This window comes from Lonchura striata, chromosome 2, assembly GCF_046129695.1.
Source record: "Lonchura striata isolate bLonStr1 chromosome 2, bLonStr1.mat, whole genome shotgun sequence".
NCBI lineage: Eukaryota > Metazoa > Chordata > Aves > Passeriformes > Estrildidae > Lonchura > Lonchura striata.
Genome location: NC_134604.1, coordinates 34,919,824 through 34,941,024, shown reverse-complemented (window position 1 = coordinate 34,941,024; position 21,201 = coordinate 34,919,824). Strand labels below are relative to the sequence as shown.

Genomic DNA, 21,201 nt, shown 5'->3' with positions numbered 1-21,201 from the left:
CTGGGGCATCGGGAACAGCAGCTTGCTGTGGGCATGTTGTTACCTGCAAGCAAGCAAAAGACTACTCTGGTTTTACAGACAATAGACACTAAGCCATAACAAAGAAAATGTTCCTTACTTAAAAAAACTGTCAGACTTTATTGGAATGAAGGAAACATGGATCTATACAAGTGACTTCCCAAGGCACAGAGTTTCAAGGTTTCCTGAGAATGGATGCAGTTGCCAAGCCCAAGTATTCCTGTAATTCAGAATCTAACAGATAAACAGGATAGAGAAGGCAGCTATAACACTTGTTGACTGAAGGAACTGTGGTTTACCTGTCTGGTTTCAGAGCCCATGAACCCTTGATGGAAAATTCAAGAACTCACTAGGTGAGATCAGCAAGGGTTGTATCTAGTCCTACTTATCTCTGTGCCTGGAACTGCATCCTGATCTTCTAGAGAAAGCCACTACAGAGAAATTTCTGAATAATAATTATAGGAAAGATGTGTTAAATAGCTTCAGTTCTTGGCCTTGATTTTAACCTAGACAGTTTATGCATTTATCCATAACTCTCGTAAATACTATTGTGCTGCGTGAAATCTAAATTATTTCCTCTCCCTGAACCTGACCTCCTGATTCTTAGATGTAAGTCCCACACAACTTCATAATGTGTTCAGCTGTACAAAAGTCCTAATGGAAACACTATAACTCCGCTATTCTTTGCAGTCTTAAGCATTTGCTGAAAGCTCAAGATAGGTTATTAGGTAAGATCTGACTTTTCCCCAGATTGCTTGGCTATATTTCAAGAATGAGTGAAATACCTTAAAAGACCTTTTCCTAAATCATTCAGTCAGCAAAATGACATCATCCAACACTGAATAAAAGATAAGCAGAATAAGCTGATATAGTATTTGTAATATATATCAGGAATACAAAATTACCCATTGTCTCATGTATGTTTTATATACTGGACATGGCAATCTTCAGCTGCCTGAAGCTGAGTCCTTGTTTCAGCTACTCCTTAAAATGGCTTTCTGCTTTGAATGTCATTACATTTTAAAAGATGTAGAACAAATATGACAATAAAAATGGGGCAGATTATCCGTTCATCAGTTCTTCCTTGCTATTTCTATAGCTGCTTCATGTTCTGCTGATCTTATTGTTTCTCTTTATAAGTGGAAAAAATTCAAACAGATGGGTAAAAATGTTCAATTCTATGCTGGTATATTTAGTTTGCTTCTGAAGCTTAGGTACAAATTGATAGCTGGCAAATATACCAGACACAGCTGAAATGGTCTCCAAAGAACCCAAATAAATACTACAGATAAAACAATGTAGAAGAAATTAAGAAACACAAGTTTTTAACTATATTTGTCTGAATCTACTATTCACTAAAATTATTTTACTCATGCATTCATCCAGAAAATAATCTTGTCCAAATCTCAGAACTTGCAAATACTAGTAGCAAAAGTAACCAAAAATTAATTTGGTTTGGGTAATGTATATCCTTGTATATTGAAGTTTTAAAAATTGCTGTCAATTCTGACAGCAACACCTCAATGTTTCTAAAGCCCAATTTCATCCTTGAATACAAATGGTGTCTGTTTGTGCCAGTGGAATCGCTCTGCAGCTGCATGCTATTATTAGGCATTAATGATTTAAGTGCATTTAAAATAGTTGTTTGAAATTTGCAGATTTCTACCTTTTAGTTGTGCAATTAGAAGTAATTTGTCTGAAAAAAAGTGACAAATGATCTTCAGTGGCATCTTTTACAGTTTGAAACAGGTAAACTGAAAACATACAATCACAGAACCCATTCCCCAGGAGTTTAACCTTGTCAGTTTTAACATTTTTGGAAGTACAAAACTAAGGCAGCAACTCAAATATAATGCTTCTGTAACAATTTATTGTTTTATTACACACCTAAGAGCTCCTGCATAAAATTTTTAACAGTAACTGATTTTAGCTGATCTGATACTCTTCTAAAAGGCACCATATACACCAAATACAAACATCATCATGTCAGAAAATTACCTAAGGGAGGGATGCTGTGCAGTGGGTTAGAGCACAGGACTGGAAATAGTTCAGGTTCCATTCTTGGCTCTGCCACTGACTTGCCGTATGACTTCAGACAAGTCAGTTAACTGCTCAGATTTCCCCATCTGTAAAATGTGGAAAGCACTTCTTATCTACCTCACCTGTGTGAAGTGAGTGTTTATGTCTGTAAAGCTGAAGAGCTGGAGTTTCTTGATGAAAGGTAACACAAAAAAATGGTGATCCCAGAATTTTAGCCTAAAATTTTAGCAGACAATCCAAAATCTTCACAGTTAATTCTTATAAGTACTTAGAAATGTGTCAATAGTAAGCAGAAATATCAACAACTATTACTGAAGACTCATACCATGAACAGCACAACATTGAACAAACACAGACTTTCAGGCTCAACTTTCAGGTTCATGAAGAAATGCTCAATTGTGATGTGATCTTTGAGAGGCAAATAGTTATCCTTTCACATCTCACACATGAAACAAATAGGACAAGTTGAAACAGAAGGTATTGTGCAGAAAGTAATCAAGATGAGCCAAACCATTTTTCTCCATTTCTAAACTCTAAGCCTATTATAGCACTGAAATTTGCATGCTTAACTCCATACACTCCTCACTACATTTTTCTCCAAAGATGCTTTGCTCAGCAAAACTAAAGAATAAATAAACTGCTAATTTATTATAGAAGCTGCCACATATATTAGTAGTGCCTTCCTCATTCAAAATTGTGATTTCCCTACAAACAAATGTGAGAAGGTATAGAAAACAGTACACAGCAAAAAGTGATAGGAAAACTGAATACATACACAGCTTATTATGAAGATACATTAAATAGCTGGAAAGATGTTAAGAAGAGCTATAGCTCATAAAAAGAAATAGGGAAGTAAAAATTTAGAACAGGGTTGTTCTGATGCCTATGAAACTTCCTGAAGCAGCAATTCCCAATTTTTCGCATCATAAAATAAAGCATTTTTGCAAGCATCTAGTTTAGAAAAAAATAATCTGGAAATAGCCACATAGTTCAGGAGATAACTATATTATTAAGCGCCATTTATGTAGAAAAATAAACCAACACAACCTCCCTCTTCCTCTGTCATAAAACTCTTTAATCCTCCACTAGTATAACCAACAGTTACACTGGCAATCTAATACTCTATCTGAATTATTCTGGAACACTGCAAAGCAGCCAAGAACTTTGAATAAACATCAAAATGCTCCAGCACTCAAACCAATCTTGAAGGAAAATTAATTGCTTTCTAGAACTCTCTTATTGACCCCATAGTTTGAGGACTTGACTGTACCAATAGGATCATCTCAACTTATTCAATCCATCCTAGAAATTGGATAGAATGAAAATTTGGGTGTTCTGAAGCAGATTTCAGAGGGAAGAATATAAACTTTGTCTCTTCACTTAAGAGGTTCAATCACAGCTTTTTGCTGATTTGCTGTTGTAGTTAAAAGAAATATAGCAGAGACTTTGTAAAGAGAAGCCTTATTATTATTTCAATAACTCTGGTCTTTCTTTCTATGCACAGTTGTCACAAGTACCTCCTTTCAAGCCTCATCCAAGTTCTGCATTATCATCACCAGCAAATTTGATTTAATATTAAAAAAAAATTTAGAATATATATAAAAGTTTTTGCATTCAGGTTCCTGTGTTTGCAGCACAGACTACCTCAGACATCTTCACTGAACTAACTTCTGAACAGCTATGTTTCTGCAGCTGGCTATGTGAATCTTGAAGAGAGCAGTTAGACTGGCAGAGTTCGTCAGCAATTAAAGTAACTTTGCTAATAAGGAAACGCATCAAAAAAAATTATAATCAACACACTGCTATATTATTTTTTTAATTATACATATATTTCACTTTTTCTCATCCCTTTATTCACTTGTAATGTCTTAAGATCTCTCTCTTTAAGGAAGAAATAACCCCCAGACTAGCGGCAACATGTACAGGAACATGACCGTAGCAATTGGAACCTTAATCCAACTCAGAATTCTTACCTCCCCAGGTACTTCCTACTTGTGGAGCAGCTGATATAGGATGTACAGATGGGTGAAAAGTTGGCTGCAAATCAAGTAGATCGTTTGGCAGCTTTGAAGTGCTATAAAGATAAATTAATACAATTCTTTGAACTACATCACAGTTTTCAACATAGGAAAATACTAGCCACTGTCAACAGTAATGAAAGCTTTGTTACAAAATGGTTATTATAAAATGGATAAAATTGAGTCAAAATCAGAAGGGCTGGTGAGCTCCATATTTTCAATTCTGTAAAGAAGTGTTAATTTAGCACGGTAAATTGTATGTTATGCCAAGGGACTTCTGTCAATGCTGTCCAAGACACAGACAGGTGTCCTCACAGTCCGACACCAGGCTAGGAGATGCTATATTCAGAACTCTTCATCAGCTTTTAAAGTCACCTCATGAAAACTCTATAATCCAACAAAAGCAGACAGATAAAATGAACTCTAATGGGCTGCCCACCAAAATATTACTCTAAATTCCACAATTATGATCTTCACACTATAATAACTGCTGAGAAACTACATCATAATGGTGAGCTATTAAAGAACTTTGGGGAAAGCAAAATGTAAGGGGCCTTGAAATACTTGATCACATATCAGGCATGTGAATGAAAACATATTTAAATGTACATTTTAGACCATTCAAAACCAAACTGGGATCTTATAACATCACATGGAAATTAAGAGTGAAGGCTTATACAACTGCTGCATTAATTTAAGGAGTTGGACAAGAACAGTAAAATTCATCCTCTTGCAGAGTTCATTTCACACTTTCAATAAGTCTTGGGGAAAAAGAAAAGAAAAAAAGAAAATAGAAAAAAAAAAAAAAAGAGTACTGGCCTTCTCCCAGAAACTTTTAGGACATGAACCCAAATCTGCACGTATGTCTTCTACTAGGCACAGAAGCTGAATCACTGTGACATCCAAACATCTCTCTAAATGAGACCACCACAAGAGTTTAATGGCTAGTAGTGACATCCTAGATCTCTGTATATGTTCTTGCTCAACTAATTGCTTGTATAATTTCACAGTTTTGGTGAGATGATTCATTTCAGCAGTGATTGAAATCACATTTTGCCACTACTGCTCCTATTAAAAAGTAGCATGGTCTGGCACTGCCTTGTAATGTGAGCAGCCGAACAAAGATAATTTTCAAGGTAAAGCCTGTTCTAGATAACGATGGGGATTAACCATAGACATTGCATCTAATAGCAAGCCACTGAACTTTTGACCCAGCATATCCCGTTCATGACAACTTCTGCTTTAAAATCTGTTCTTTGCCCATAGCAGCCATTCTGCCAGCAAGTAAATTTGAACAAGAAAAACTAGCATTTGGGGTTTTTTTACAAGAAAACACTCTTGTCCTCACTATGTAGCACTTCTGTCTATTTAAAGAAGATTTATAATGTGTCTATGTTTCAGACCTCTTAAGAAGCAAGATCAGATACTCAAGTTCAAAGCATACACCCATTTCATGCTTTCTGGCCTCTAAAAAGCAATTAAAAAAAATCTTTTTACCAGGAAGTCTTTCAGTTGCTAACACTGACAGATTCTCTAGCTTCTTATACGTGACTCAGCTATTTAACGCATATTTGGTGTCAAGTAATTACCTACAATAGCTTTCTAATGGGAAAGAAAGCTGTCAAAAGAGCAATAGATTCTTATGTGAGCTCTAACAGGACAACTAAGCAATCCCTTTAGGTTTAGGATCATACTCAAGCAAAAAATATGACTTCAGAGTGTGGATTCCTTCTATACTGATAAAAGCACTGTATCTTCTGCTGCTGCTTAGTTTTACAGGTATTTTACAGAATGAAGATCACACACTTGCTCATACCTGCAGCTCCTGTTAATCAAAGATCAGGATTAGCATGCAGTGAATACTCCTGCACTTTCTTTCCAGGTCCTTGCAGAAATGTTCCAGATACAACACAAGACTACAAAACTTGCCCCTCATTTCAAACCCCATTTCAGGCTTTTCTTTTTCTGAAAAACTAGCCAGAATAGCCACTCTAAAGGTCTAGAAATGCATTTTCTTTATGACATCTAAACAGAATTTTTATTTGACTTTTCTCAAATTCACTTGTAATGTTTCTTAGGGACAAAGAATGTGTGTTTTACAGTTCAAACAGTCTGGCTTACAGACTAATAACAGCTACAAGGGCTATCAGCAGTCAGTTTATACCAGAAACTTCTGCAAACAGAGAAGAACAGTTTTATGTTATCTATTGCAATAGGCTATTTTCCCATCAGCTTCATTATAATTTCTTACCACATTGCTAATGTACTCTACACCCAACCAATCTTGTGCAATATACATTCTGCGGCAGAAGTTTAGAGGAAACCCTTGCTGCAGCACATCTCTCAGTGGAGGATTCAGCATACCTGTTAGAGGAGCTAGGGGTAGAAAAAATATCAATGGCTGGTGTAGTCATTATGCTTCCTGCTGCAGTTGACACAGGAGAAGCTGCCGTGGTTAAAGAGGTATGAGGCTTCTTTGCAAGTTCTTTTAAACGTTGTTCCTGTTGGGAAAGTGAGCTGGTATAAGAAATCTGAACATTTTATGTGTATGATGCTAGAGGTAAATAAAGCAGAACTAAAGAATTATTTATTCCACACACTAGTGTTAGCCACTTGTAATTACAAGAGTCAGTGGTGCCACAAATGCTTCAGGAAACTTTTTTAACAAACCCTCCACAAGCTGTACTAAGTACACACAATTCTACTTCCAGCACTTTGCCAACAGTACATGTTCAGTATGAATAACTCCGTTTTCCCCTTTGCTTCTTCAAGAATACTAATAAGCTATCAGCAAGAACACAGAAAAAGCATTTCCAATTAAAAATTCTGTATGCTTACCTTTAAAGCTTTTAAGAGAGCCTGTTCTTCCTCTAACGCAGCTTGTTTTTCCCTTTCATCCACTTTTGTGAGGGACAGGCCAGTGCTTGCAAGGGAAGAGACTGCATTGGAAAGGGTGGTAGCCCTGAAGTAATTGGACAGGAGAAAAGCTGGCTGTTAACAGACAACACGTGATAGCAGCGTCTGAAGAACACGCCGCTCGTATCCACCCAGTCTCCTTCTGAGAGAAGGTGGATTTGTAACATTTGGCTAGATCGTACATTGTACAAGGGAAAAGTTTAAATAAGATACATCATGTGAAATGCAAAATTAAAAATGCCCTGAAATCCTGCTGTCTACTCTACTGGCTTTTGGATTTTCCACCTTAAATGCTTCCCCTCCACACTGCATCACAAAATTCACATTTAAAGCCTTTGCTCTTTTCCTGTTTGCCTAAAATGATATTATTTGCAGGCACACAGCAATCTCCAATCATCTGGGCATCATTTCAAATTGTTCTTAATTTAACAGGCTTAGTGAGCTACTAATGTTTCTAATATATTGCAAAGGAAATTTGTAATTTATCATCATGTTTAACAGTATACAAAAAGATTTAAAACAAATACTTAACTTTTAACAGAGTAATCTTACACAAGAAAGCAAATATTCTAAAAAGTCATGCCTTACCAAAATACTGCCCTAATAGTCACTGCCATACTGAACTCATAAAATATTACTGCCTCAGTTTTTGAATATGCAATAAAGAAATGCTATTGAAATTTACAAGTCTTACCCCCAAGATTATGCTTTGTTAAATTTAAACAATGAAATTTGTCATATAGAGGGGACTTCTCTATATTGCCTGTTGTATTTTGGAATGCACTCACAATAATTTAATGCCTTATACCATATGCATTATGGCTTTCACTTCCAATTACTTTCAAAATTCATTCCTAAAATAAGGACTTCCTGGAAGCATTTCCTTGCTTTTGACAAAACAGGGGTTAAAGCTGAAATGTAAAAGTCTAAGGACATGTATTTATTCATGTTGCATACCTTGCAGAAGTCCAATTATTAATATAAAATGAACATTTGCAGGTAGTACATGAAAGAAACTTAGTTTCTCTTCAGAAGTTCAAGATCAAATGCTAAAAGGCTAAATAGAGATGCTAGAGGAGGCCTTTACAGGTCCTTAGATTCAAGTTCTGTTGACCTGGAAGAAGCTGTTTTAAGATGTGATAACTTGCTAATTCATCATGGCTCAAACAACAACACCTTTAAAGAAGCCTCCTCAAATCTTAGTTTACAATAAAATTGAAATAAAACTGATATAATACTCAATTTGACAATTGTCCAAAAGGACAAGGATATAAGCACCTGCTTGCAGCTGTGGAATCTTTGATTTTCTTCCCCTCTAGAGAAGCTAAATGTTGTTCCAAAGCATCAAGAAGGCTACTCGGTGCCTACAAAGAGAGACATTGGGGAATACATTTGAAGAAACCAATAGTTAAAATATTTTCAGAGAATGCAACTGTAGGACAACTGGTACAACAGCTCTGAATTCTTATACCCCCTCTTGGCATTCTGTATGTATTTAATGACTTCACGTATAAGGTGATGTATTCTACTAACTACATTATTCCATCACAATGATTTATCCACAAAGACTGATATAAGGGTAGAAATGTTAAAATTAACAGCTAGAAAACAGCAAGCAGATAATCAGAAGCAGTCAGTATTTTAAGAGACACTAAGAAGGAAACTGTACCTAAAGTAATTCCTTTGTGCATGTTCTGCAAGCCTTCACATTAACTTCAACAGGCATATAGCCAAAGGCAAGGCTGCTAAAAACCCCAGCTTCATAATATCATGTAAGACTTTCATCATGTGACCTCACAGATACAAACTGTGTCTTCAAGCATGATGGAAATCAGGTTATCTTAAAATTCAATTAGAGAATAACAGAAATGTTATAAATAATTTTACACCAGGATCACTGACTATAAAAGCCAGGCTCTGACAGAGCTTATGGTTGATCACTAACTTCAAGATAACTTAGTTACAATGTATACAACAATGCCTAAGTCGGTACCATAAAGGCAGGTTTTTCTCTTATCATGTAACCCTAAAAATACACATACATGCACTGGCAAACACATAATAGGTTTACCTACCTGTGAGAGATCTGGTATGTCTCCTCTGTCAATTCCAACTTGCTGTAATAAAACAAATGAGCTTTAGAACCTGTTTGCTTTTGTTGAAGGCAGAGATGTTCAGAAAGTAAATAACATTAACATGAAGTAAAGCAAAAAGCACAAACGTGTTCAATATAAATTCTAAATACCCCAAGTCTGTACTCCCTAATGGTTGGTTGTAATAAATTCTTGTTAAATGTATACACATTGAAGTAGATGTGTTACACAGATATTTTAACAGAGAGAACCTTACAAACAAGAGAGTAAGAACCCAGTGTTTCAGAACCTGAAGAAGTTTGCCTGTCTCACAATTTATGTGGCAAACTCCCAGACCTACTGACACACTGGATGTATTTGATGAAACAAAGCATCAGTGAAGTTTTGTAAAGCAACATTTTTCTAAAATGCAGATGAAATTTAGGAAGTTTGCAGCAGGACATATACTATTACAACAGAAAGATCAATACTCTCAAATTTAATTAATGGTCTTATCAGCTGAAGACAGTATCTCTGACAGAGACACTGTCAGGACAGACAGCAAGCCAAGCTTGAAGGCTTATTTTTTTTTTGTTAAGAGAGATATAAATACCAAGGAAATAAAAACAAGAAGAGGAGCACACCTCAACTGAGGAATTCCATAAATTAGGACATTAATTTAGTAGTGCTCTAGGAACAAGAAGACAACAGACTAAGTATATTTTTTTTTAAACCCACAAACTAAACATTTTGCAAGGTAATTACTTTTCCCTCTATGAGTAAACATACAGCAAGATATCTTGAAGAAATTCCATGTTCATCTCTTTGTCTTAGTTACTTATTTCTGAAGCTGTTACTTCATCTAAAACTTCAGGTAGAATTGTGGGTTTCAAACTTCAATACAGCTAGAATCATAGAAAGCAGATCACCATTAAGTTCCTCTGTTTGTTTAAAGCAAGTCTGTTCTTCAAAGAAAGCTCACAAGTATTCCATAACCAAGAAAATTTTAAAATTCACATTAATACACTCTCCTTAAGTAGAAGATAAACCAAAAAGCACTCCATAGTCAGGGTTTCCAATACAGTCCTCAAATGAACTAATCACCTGGGTAGGATGAGCAAGACAACCCTTGAAAGAACAGCAAATAAGCAGGAAGGAAGAAGCACCTGTTTTATGATAAAATAAGCACTTTACAGCCTGTTTCAAATAAACAGCTAAGTTGACTGATTTAAGTTTACCTCTGCAACTTTAAGGAACTCTGAGATCCGTGTCATTCTAGTGAGAAACTTCTTATATATATCAAGGCCTTCTTTGCATTGGTTCTTTTTCATATCAAAGTATTTTTCTAGAAACAGTAAGAATATTTGCTTTAAATAAGAAATCAAGATTTGTAAAGGATATGCAAAGTAAAAGCATATAAACCAAGACAAACAGAAAATTTCCTGCAGATCAGTTATTATGATAAGTGCAGAAGTCACTATGCCTAACTTGCACCAAATGACAAAAGCTCTGTCAAATGTGAGCTATTGGTTCCATGTATGCAATTACACCTTACCTTGCAGGTATTAGATACCTCAAAAGCATAACCACCTTGAAGAGGACAATCAAGTTTAAGAATAGGTCACTCAAAGAAATGTAAACTCATCTTCTTGGGAAGAAGAACAAACAAAGGGCAGTTTTACATCTGGCAGTCAAATATCTACTCTATTCCAGTGGCCAGATATCAGGCAAGATTTTGATCTTCTCTGACAAACTGATGCCTCTTACTACGGTCTTGTGCAGTGAAGTAAAACTGATTAGAAAACACCAGTGCTGAAAGCAAGAGGTCCCACTCCTCTTCTGAAAAGCCCTTTCAAGGCCTGTTTCTCTTTTTTATTAAGTTTCACTCAAAGCATAAGTTGAGAGCAAGAGCATATTACTTCTTACCAAGGGAAAGGAAGCTGACAGGCATCACGCTGAATGACTGACTGACTTCAAATTGTCCCTTACTGACTTACTTTGGATTTTACTTTTCATTTTGCAAGCACTGGGTAATGACAGCAATCAGGTAGCTTCATCCAATCACAGCATACAAGAAAATTAAGTAAGTCAACAAATTACTTTCAACTTAATTGTTTCCTAAATTTATGCTTCCCTTTATCTTCAGTATGTGCAAGTGAAACAACCTTAACCCTGAATTTTTAATTCTCCTTAATATATAAGATATGCTTTAGGAATATAAAACAACCAATCATAGAAACAAAGCAACATTGAAATTTCGATAGCCAGGCAATCACTGATGTTGTGACTGCAGACTTGTAACTGACTATAACTGATTCCTTTACTATGAAACACAAACTGTTTCTTAAGAAAATCCCCAACCAACATCAATATTATAATTCAGGTTTGCCATGCAATTCAATAAGACAAAACAAAAGGAAAAAAAAACCAAACCCAAAACCAATGTACACAAAATCCCCAACAAAGCAGTGCAAGAAAAAAAATTAGATTAATAAAATCTTGGATGGACTTTGCTTTTAGATTTTACTTATCTCTGGGTACAAAGCAATGTCAAATGCAACTGCATAGACGAACACTGGAAATAACAGTAAAATTTTGATGTTTTTACAGTAAAACTGTTTCAGTTGCTCAAGAGAGCAGCTCTTGTGAATCATTCACTGAGCTCCCCCCCAGAGCCGAGTATTGCAGAAAGCAGCAGTATTTACCCAAGAGGTTAATAATCCCTTCGTTATATGCCGCGAACAGTCTAATGGCATCTTTGAAGAGGAGCATGAAGGCAGCATTAATTACACCATTTGTAAGTTCATTGCTATTAACCTAGGAAGATCAGAGAAAAAGTTAATTGAACTGGATTGATCTCTTACTGGAAAACTTTTAGTTAAACTTCAGCACACTATTTCAAGCCAGACCTTCCAGTCATCCCACTGGCTGTTAGCAGAAAGTAGCACCATAACTAACCAACAGTTCCTCTCATCAGAATTAAATGAAGTAATTTTGGCAGACATTTTTTTTAAACAATGCTAATGTTAACTGACATAACTAAAAGATAGAGGGCATAAATAATCAGCTTTCAACAAACAAGCAATTCCTACATAAGGTACACAATAAAAACACAGTAATTTAGCACAAAGCATTCTCTCCAGTGAGCATTGTATCTATTTTTTCTGATTTCTTGGGGGTATTCCAATGAACAAAATGATTTGTGCTCTTTAAGCTGTGCAGATAACATGGAACCAAGTGCAAGACATTTAATGGACCTATTTTACGTGTTTGTACAACAAGTTGACTGTATGTTAGAAATGTACGTGCTGCTAAACTTACATTAAAGTCAAGAAGTGCATCCATTTGATTTTGTATAATTGGTACAGTTTTTAAGAGTTTTTCTGTGCTCATTGTTCTCATCACTCCATCAGCCCTGTTGTGAGAAAAAAAAAAAAGAAAATTCTTTACATGAATTTTGAAAGCAATTGTTAGTAAGAAACAATGAAATCAATCAGGTCATCAGAGAAACCATTTAAGTCTTTGCTATACAAAGCCATCCTTGTGGTATTTAGGAATGGTGTCTAGCCAATATAACCAAAATAACTGCAGCGCAGAAAGACAACAACTTAATTGGTCAAAATATTACTCCAAGATAAATTTTTACTCAGAGAAAATTAAACTGATAGTGTTTAGAAATATAGGAGCTACAATGCATCAGGTAACAAAAAAAAGATCCAAAGATTATTTTTGAAGAAATTTTTAATGTATTCTTTTTCCAATTATTATTTTGTGTCAGTTTGGATTCTTTTCAATTTAAAGAGGTCAGAAAGAATAAAAAAAATACAGCAATATGTTTTTCAAGCTTTTTCAGAAAGATTCTAGAGACTACATGAAATTTCCTTTTCATGGCTGACCACCAGTATTTGGTTATTAATTGCTCAGATTGAATAGCCTAAGATTGGCTGCACACTTGAAAACCCCTTCAAATGAATACCAAAATACCCAAGAAAAGCAACAGCTGAGGAAGAGACTAAATCCCCTCAGTGACACGAAACAACTGCTTTCTGTAAGACAAATCAGACAGCCTTGCTGTTCATCAGCATGCACAGAGCAAACCAAATGCTTCCTGAAAGTGCAAATCTCATAGTGCATCTTCACAGAACAGTTTGTGGCTGTTCTCCAGGTTGGAAAGCAGTGGGGAGCATGCTGCTTCCAGCTCTCTACTTGCGCTGTATATTTACTCCTAACAGCAAATGCAAGAAACTGAATGGGGCAGAACATGGGTTTGAGGGCCCTGAGAAAAAAATGGAGTACAAAAGGCACAATTGCTGCCATCAGAACAGTTATTCCTATTGGCTCACAGAAAGACCTCCAGGCACATGGTACAGGCTAAATAATTCACCTCATTAGACCTAAAATACCTGATAAAACAATTGAGTATCTCTCTGGGGCAGTTGCAATCACCTTACCAGACACAAATCTTAGGTGTGGAAAATACTGTTTTTTGTTGTTGGCAATCCAAGTAACTCTAAAGGCAGAATGAGCAAAAGGAGGCCAGGCATGCTCCTTTTACTTTATTGTCACACTTCAAGCCAAAATGGACTCTACAGTCTTAGCAAGGAGGCAGAGGGGATTTGGACAATGTTCTGAGGCCCACTCCAAATGCCTTTACAACATTTAATGCAAAATACCATTAAATACCATTACTACAATTAATTCATTCAGCAGTATTACATTCAGATTTCTGTGGATTAAACATTAAGTTTTTAGTTTCACTATAAATTCAGCTATATGGATGATATAAGACACCTGAATGTAAAACTAGTATTATGCTTTTAAACCTTAAAAAGCACCATATAAAAAGATAATGGACAAAGACGGAAAGACTCAACTATGATTGGTACCTTCTCTCCAGCCTTCCCAAAGAAGAGCTCTGGATTAATTCCATTTTTCACCATAACATGAATTTACCAAACTACTGGTGCTCTGCACTGTGTTATTTTACATGTGAACAGGTACCTAGTCTCAAAATAATTCACTTCTCTTAAATGAACACACTTCCCAGGGAAAATTTGAATTCCTGTTGACCAACTCAGGACAGCATCTGCTACAATGTACTATTATAAGTAGAAATGCACACCATCTTCACAGAGGTAGTTAACATCAAACAGATATTTTGTGACAAGAACAGAGAAACACCAGGAAGGACTGCAAGGTGTTTCACCTGTCATTTAAACCTTCCAGAGCTACAAGGACAAATAAACTGCATGGTCCTCTATATTATCTAAAAGACAAAGTATATAATCTATTGCAAAAGATTTGTTCAAACTTCTACTTTTTTATACAGACTTCCATGCATACTATCTTTCATTCCTTTATATTTAACTGTTAATGTTTAAAAATAAAAAAATTATGACAACTGAGGTAAAAAAATTTTTGCAATATACATTATCAGGCAGTTGGGCCTTTGTGTGTCATGGGAGATATTCAAAAGAGAAAAGGGGTCATTATTGTCTGCATTAAGCCTGAGCTAACATCAGCATTTTTCAAAAGAATTACAGGACATACGACAAAACCTTAAGATCAGTAGAACAAAATGTGGTCCTTACCCTCTTTTTACTTTTGTGAAGTCAAAAGCCACTTGTCTATAGGAAACTGCCTTTTCATTCAAATACCTGCTATACCGCCTGATAAACGTTGACATGTCATAACCTAAAAAATAAGTTTCAGGGGTTTATTACTTACCTAATCAAACAACAGGAATGTTATTCAAAATAAAGTGCAAAATATTAGCACAAGACAGCTCCAAGAATTACACAAAATTGTGCAAAAATATAATCTGAAAGTAACTGTGTACGTCATTGTATTCACCATGTAAATCAAACAGACAATACCCCAAATATCTAGAAAACCTATACTATGTAAAAGTTTATGCTTCACTTCCTAAGGAAATCACTTCCACAAGCAAATGAAGTAATTTTTATGCAATATTTTTAATCCTACAATACAAATTACTATCAAAACATTAAATGATGCATTCACAAAAGCATTCACATCAGCTCTGCAACAAGTTGTCTCATTTGCAACTGAATAGAAAAAAAAGGCTTTGATGGAAACACCACAATACGACAGAAATTTTTCTCTGTTAAGATAGCAGCGATAGGAAATATTTTGACAACTGTCAATCTAGGGGTACAGACCAAGAAGATCTGTCCATAGTCTATGCTGAGACCACAGAAGTTAAAACTCAAAAAAATGACAATTTGGTAGAGCCTTGGTTATATGTCAGAAGGTGTCTTTCCTCAGGTAACCACTTTGGCTGCCTGTTCTAGTACACTTGTGGCAAAGATCAGAAGTATATATGAAGCAGTAGACAAAGTTAGAACCACCTGAGGAGAAAAACCAATGCCAGCTACAGGTATGGTCAGAACAGTACTGAACTGCATAATAGTTTGGAAGACTATTTCAGTTGAAAAATCTGAACCAGAGAAACATTTATGTGCTCACTGAATTAGTTTCAAAGATAAATGGAATAGTCTTTGATGAATTTCCCAATAAAGTAATTTTAATTTTGTTTTAGATACAGTTCTTGTCTCACTGATATCATGTATGTACATATGATGCATTTTTAAAAAATTAATAACCAAAATGGACTCATTTGGAGAGGTCTATCTCTATAGAAATAAGAGGAATACTGAGATCTGTATATCTAAGGAAGTCAGAGGCCTTTAAGTATGTGTGATAGAAAAGATGCAATATGGTCCTCCAGCAGACAGTTCCTGCCACACCATTACAGCTTTTTATTTAAGAAATGCAGTCTGGGATAAAATGGACAGGAAAGTTACTTCCTAAATGACAAGGTTTGTTAGAGTAATCAAGTTGTCTTTGCTGTTCCTCAGCACATTACTAACTTTGAATGAATAAAAGACACCTTACCTTGCAATCCACTTTTGTCTAGGAAATTGCTCAAGTTAAACAATGTGTTTCTGGACGCCAGGTACTGGATAAAACGCTAGACAAAACAGAAAAAATTGAGTACTTTTACTGTGTTACCAAGGAGAAGGATTTGCAGTAATAATACTAGAAACTTTTTATCCAGGTTACAAAATTCAGCTTTTATGCCTTAAGATTGACTTCAAATCTGGAAACTATTACAAAACTAGCTACACTATCAAAATAAGCTAGTTATTTTTTATGCATAAATCTGCAAAAAAATCCAAGTAGCATTTAGCATGAAGGCCTCATTCAGTTGGAGTTTATTCTAAGCCAGAATATGGAACTCTAAAAAAATCCTTTCAAATACATTCTCATACGTTCATAATTTTCACTGACTTCAATTTTATAAAAACTGATTTAATATTTCTAATTAGCCAAATCATCTTTGTTCAGCATACAATTGTAATGGTACTTAGATTAAATATGAAAATAGGTAATGTAAATATTAGTTTGCTTATAAATCAAATATCAAACAATTCATATAAAGCATTAACACTTTATCACAATACTTCTAATTATACTTAATTACAAATTAGGTTTCACAAGGTGAACGATGCTGCTTTCATCTTCTAAAGATACATTTCAGATTGTTGACACAATTTAATAGGAAAAAATATTTGTACAGAGCTGCTACAAAAATAAGCCAATCATTCAGTTGCAAGAAACATTTTGACAAAGGACAATAACCTTGTTGATCAGTGTAACATGTACTGCTTCATTACTTTCATTAGCAAACATAGGTTACATAGAAAAAAAAAAAAGACTGGAGAAGAGGAAAGGCACTCAATACCTAGTTATAATTAAGCCAAAGGTGGAGGCACCATCCCTGGAGGTATTTAAAAGACACACAGATGTGGCATTTGGAGATATGGGTTATTGGTGGGCTTGGCAGTTCTGGGTTAGCAGCTGGACTTGATCTTAAAGGTCCTTTGCAATCTAAATGGTGCTATAATCAGTTTGCACTCTCATTTTCAAGAACTATTTCCAAATGTAAAAAATTTCATCTTGAGCAGCAATCTTACTCTCAATACTTCTGTAATATATTTGGCAAGAAAAATTTGTTTGTAAGTTCTATTCTTAATGGAAAGTATTTCAGACAGTGGTCCCATGAAATATATTTAATTGCTATGAACTATTTCAGTTTAAAATTCATATGACTCAAAGTGCAAGGTGTTTTGAAAAGTGTCAATTATCCCCATGAAAAAGTTTAAGCTTCAAGCCAACAACAGAAGTTTGCCCTCTTGTGGCTTAGTTAGCTTCACAGAATAGATTTTCATCCAGACAAGCAATAACCTGCGAGTGAAACTATATGCTTAAAAACTTAACCTCCCCCTCCAACCCACACAAGTCAGTCAGAGGAAGCAGCTCCTCTGAATGCAACCTGAAATGAACAACTTTGGTAATTTGCTAAAGCTATCGCAATTCCAAAGTTCATATAACTTACCTTATTCTGCAGTAAAAAGGAATGTTTACAAATCTTTTCTAAGAAAGCCTTAGAAATATTTTTTTGTTTTGTTTTTTGTTTTTTTAAAGGCAAAACGTTCAAGATACTGCTATGCTTGGCTTGGTATTTCAAACAATAAGGCCCCACAGGAATTAAAATTGTAAGACAAAACAAGTTTATTCCTTTTCGTGTAACTTGGGGTTATGTTTGTTAAACTGTTCAACTGTTCAGAGTTTGGTGTTACTTCACCCTATCCTAGGGTGACCCTCAAAGCCAACTCATAGGCATACATTTGTTTTCATTATAAGAGTTTAGGGTGTGATGGTAGAAATTAATTTAGAATCAGGTTATCTAGGAGAAAAGACCAGAGGGTTATCTACCACATGAAGGCAAAAATGCTTCAATTTTCAGCCTGTAGAATCCCATGCCAGTTAATTTTTCTTGTGGTTTTTTTTTTCTTCCATCATTAGAATATGAACATAGGAAAAAAGGACCCTCAGCATTTGGGACATTTACATTTTACTCTAGAATGGCACACTTTGAAGTAGAAATAACAGAGACAGAAAGTGAAACCTGTGTTCATTCAGAGTAGGATCCAAAAGGGCAAACCCAAAGATTGTCTTACAAAACGAATTAGTGGAAGCATTTAAGTGACATTTACAGGAATGACAGACTGCAACTGTTCTCAAAATAATACATCATTTTTGTATTACCTCATTTCCATACACCATTAGATGATGGGTTGTGATAAGAGATTTGAAGACCACTACCCAGCTACTATTGGTAGTTCTTTCAAATAAACTATCTGCCAGTTGTGGGATGTTCACATTCATCTCATTCGTGCACTGGATTAAATCTGCAATAGAAAAATTTCTGTTGTTATTATCAGTTCTGTGAAGGAAGATCAATAATGTTCCCAAAAAAAATCAGTACGTTCATTTTATGAAGTAGTATTTTTGATGAAAACTGAGAGGTTTTCCAGCAAAATAAATATTAAAAAGCAGCATGGCACTGGTCTATCAGAACTTAATAATACAAAGCTAGCTCTGCTCACTGCCATGATTCAGTTTTTGCAGCTGCCTTAGAAGGTCCTGGAACAGATGCACCAGAATGACTTACACTACCTCTGACTAACAACTCTGAGCTTTCAAACACCTGAAGCATTAAATAACAAAATAATTATTACATGGCACCATTTAATTAAGTTTTACTGGAAGATTATGACTAGAATTAACTGTAATCTCAGATTTCTGGCCTCTTAATGGATCAGTAAATACTTTCCAACACTGGTTCAAAGTGAATAATATAAGATTCAAATACTACTTAGTCTTGATACAGTGAAATCAACACCTTCAAAAGGGCAGAGGAAATGTTGAATGGAAAAAGGAGCCTCTAGCAACAATGCCAGAAGCTGACAGATTAACTTAGTTCAAACGAAGTTGGATCATTAATCAAAAAGATGGTTAGGAGCACAAGACCTGAGGTTGGCTAACTAAAAAAAAGCTTTCCAATCTCTGTTCAGCCTGGACTTCTGTCCCACCTGTGTAAACATGGGGAGCTATACTTTCAGTGCAAACAACAAAACAATGTATCATTATCTAATAACTTATTTCCAAAGGCTGATGAAGGAAGGAATGATGATATCTTGACACTATGTTGACAAATACAACAGAAACAACTAAATGATAATACAGCCAGCTATTATTTAATATGAAGCTTAACTTAATGCAACATAGTAGTAATGAAATTTTTCTACTAATATCACTCAAAAAATAAACCAGCAATTTTCACTCAAACTGACAGCCCTGCCAAGGGCTGTAGCTCAAAAATCAAGACTTCAGAATATCCTATGCCTTCCTGTCTAAAGACTACAAAGGCATAATGGAAACACCCATTTAATCTGAATGTAAACATTTCACTTTTGAAGATAGTTTTATATCTTCCTATGAACAATCATCCACCTGGAAGGACTCCTGAAAGACAGGACCTTCCTTCAGCCAGAGCAGCAGGTAAGCATGGCTACCACATACCCTGAACTAATATGGTCAGAACGGAAAAAGCTGCTATTTACACGTTTAAGTATTAAAGGAAGAGAGCAGGAAATGATTTCCACATTCATAAATGTAATGAGATGGAGAGATAAACATTATTTTATCTACAAGTAAAATTGTGATGACTACAGGCATTCATGACCTCATTTTTAAGTCATGGTTATCTATTACGGGATGATGATTTGGGGCTGTTAAGACAATGCCAGGATATTACTCAGCAAGAGACATGCTCTGAACTGGATCACCAAAACCAAGCCCTGCAGCTTCTTCACCTTCAGCTCTTCTCTCCTAAATAATAAGACAAGCAGTTTTGTGCAAGGCGATGTGGCAGGAATATACATTAAATACAAAGGTAAACATGTTACTGGATGTCAAGTCCTATGTTTTGGCATAAGAGGTGCAAGCGCATATTAGAAAGTGAGAATTTCTATTCTTAAATCCAACATTTGCCAACAGATCAAAGTAATAAAAATTGCAAAAGAAGAGGTGGCACTTGAAAGTTCACTAAAAATATTTAAAAAATCCCACACCAAAGAAATATCCAGTGTAGATAATATTTTGTGCTGGGATAAATGTTTTCTGAAATGCTACTGAACTTTGAAATCGATATCTGTAGCAGTGTATAAAAGAACACAGAAACCTCAGAAAATCACCCCTCACAGGACTGACGAGTGTTTCTGTGAAAAGCATATGAATGAACCTGGTGGGGGGCAGAGGGAGAGAGTGCAAGCACATTATGAGGAACCAGTGACCAACAGAGAGAGAACACAGGCAAGAAGAGAAGTACAGAAGCAACTCAAGCCTTCAGTGGAATTTGCAAATGCAAACAAGGGAGTCACTACAATACTACAGTTACTATAAACTACATTTAGTAAAACATGAAATTTTTCTCTCTCCAAAATGCTGATTGAACAGATGCACAACAATCTGGTATATATTAATACCTCAAAGTAGCTACACCATATACATCTCAGAAAAGTTACATCTTTCTGAAATTTCTTTTGAAAGTATTTTCATGAGCAATGCTAAATAGGTAAAGAAATATTTGCAGTTACACCAAAATTAAAACAGTAATTTTTGTGCTAACTATACTATAAGCAGCATAGTACAGACAGCAGAAGATGGTATCCCTCATCCCACACTCCTGCACTACATCCCACACTGCATATACAGTGTTATTTATCCTATTCCCACAAACACCCTTCATTAAAGGAGAGGAACAAATATATAGTTATTTTCACATCCTACGCTTAACACAACTTGTCTCACACCCACCTATGAAAATACTATCTATGTGTTTGGAAACCTAAATGCCCCAAAGCAACATATCTCTAGACTGCTAGTTACTGGAAATTCTATGAGCAATATCACAGGCAGGTGTATAACCAAAAGGCACTACTAAGGGGAACAGCTTTCATCTCAGAGCAAAAATAGAAACAAACAAAATAATCAAGAAAACAAAGGATAACCCTTGGTGAAAGAGTTTCATAGATCATCTTGTCATGGGAGTCAAGGAGAAAGATTGAATAGTTACTCCCATCAATACTACAGAAAAGAAAATCACTTTATGTGTCGACCTTCTGCATTAAGGCCCAGAATACCTCACAGCAGAAAAATAAACTTTCATTGGAAATAAACCACCTAAAATCACAGAATTCTGCAAT

At 35.4% G+C, this 21,201-nt stretch overlaps 1 protein-coding gene across 5 annotated transcripts in view; it reads right to left on the bottom strand.

Moving 5' to 3' along the window:
• The window catches only part of PICALM (phosphatidylinositol binding clathrin assembly protein), a 65,755-nt gene that overhangs the window by 21,795 nt on the left and 22,759 nt on the right, over window positions 1-21,201 (bottom strand). For all 5 annotated transcript variants that reach the window (XM_021536215.3, XM_021536217.3, XM_021536216.3 and 2 more), the window contains exons 2-12: window positions 18,200-18,342; window positions 15,983-16,058; window positions 14,656-14,758; window positions 12,386-12,479; window positions 11,770-11,881; window positions 10,303-10,409; window positions 9,068-9,109; window positions 8,271-8,356; window positions 6,915-7,038; window positions 6,441-6,577; window positions 4,032-4,132 (exon numbers count right to left, since the gene is read on the bottom strand). In XM_021536215.3, the coding sequence (XP_021391890.1) occupies window positions 4,032-4,132; window positions 6,441-6,577; window positions 6,915-7,038; window positions 8,271-8,356; window positions 9,068-9,109; window positions 10,303-10,409; window positions 11,770-11,881; window positions 12,386-12,479; window positions 14,656-14,758; window positions 15,983-16,058; window positions 18,200-18,342 (1,125 nt within the window). The remainder of the gene's footprint in view (window positions 1-4,031; window positions 4,133-6,440; window positions 6,578-6,914; window positions 7,039-8,270; window positions 8,357-9,067; window positions 9,110-10,302; window positions 10,410-11,769; window positions 11,882-12,385; window positions 12,480-14,655; window positions 14,759-15,982; window positions 16,059-18,199; window positions 18,343-21,201) is intronic.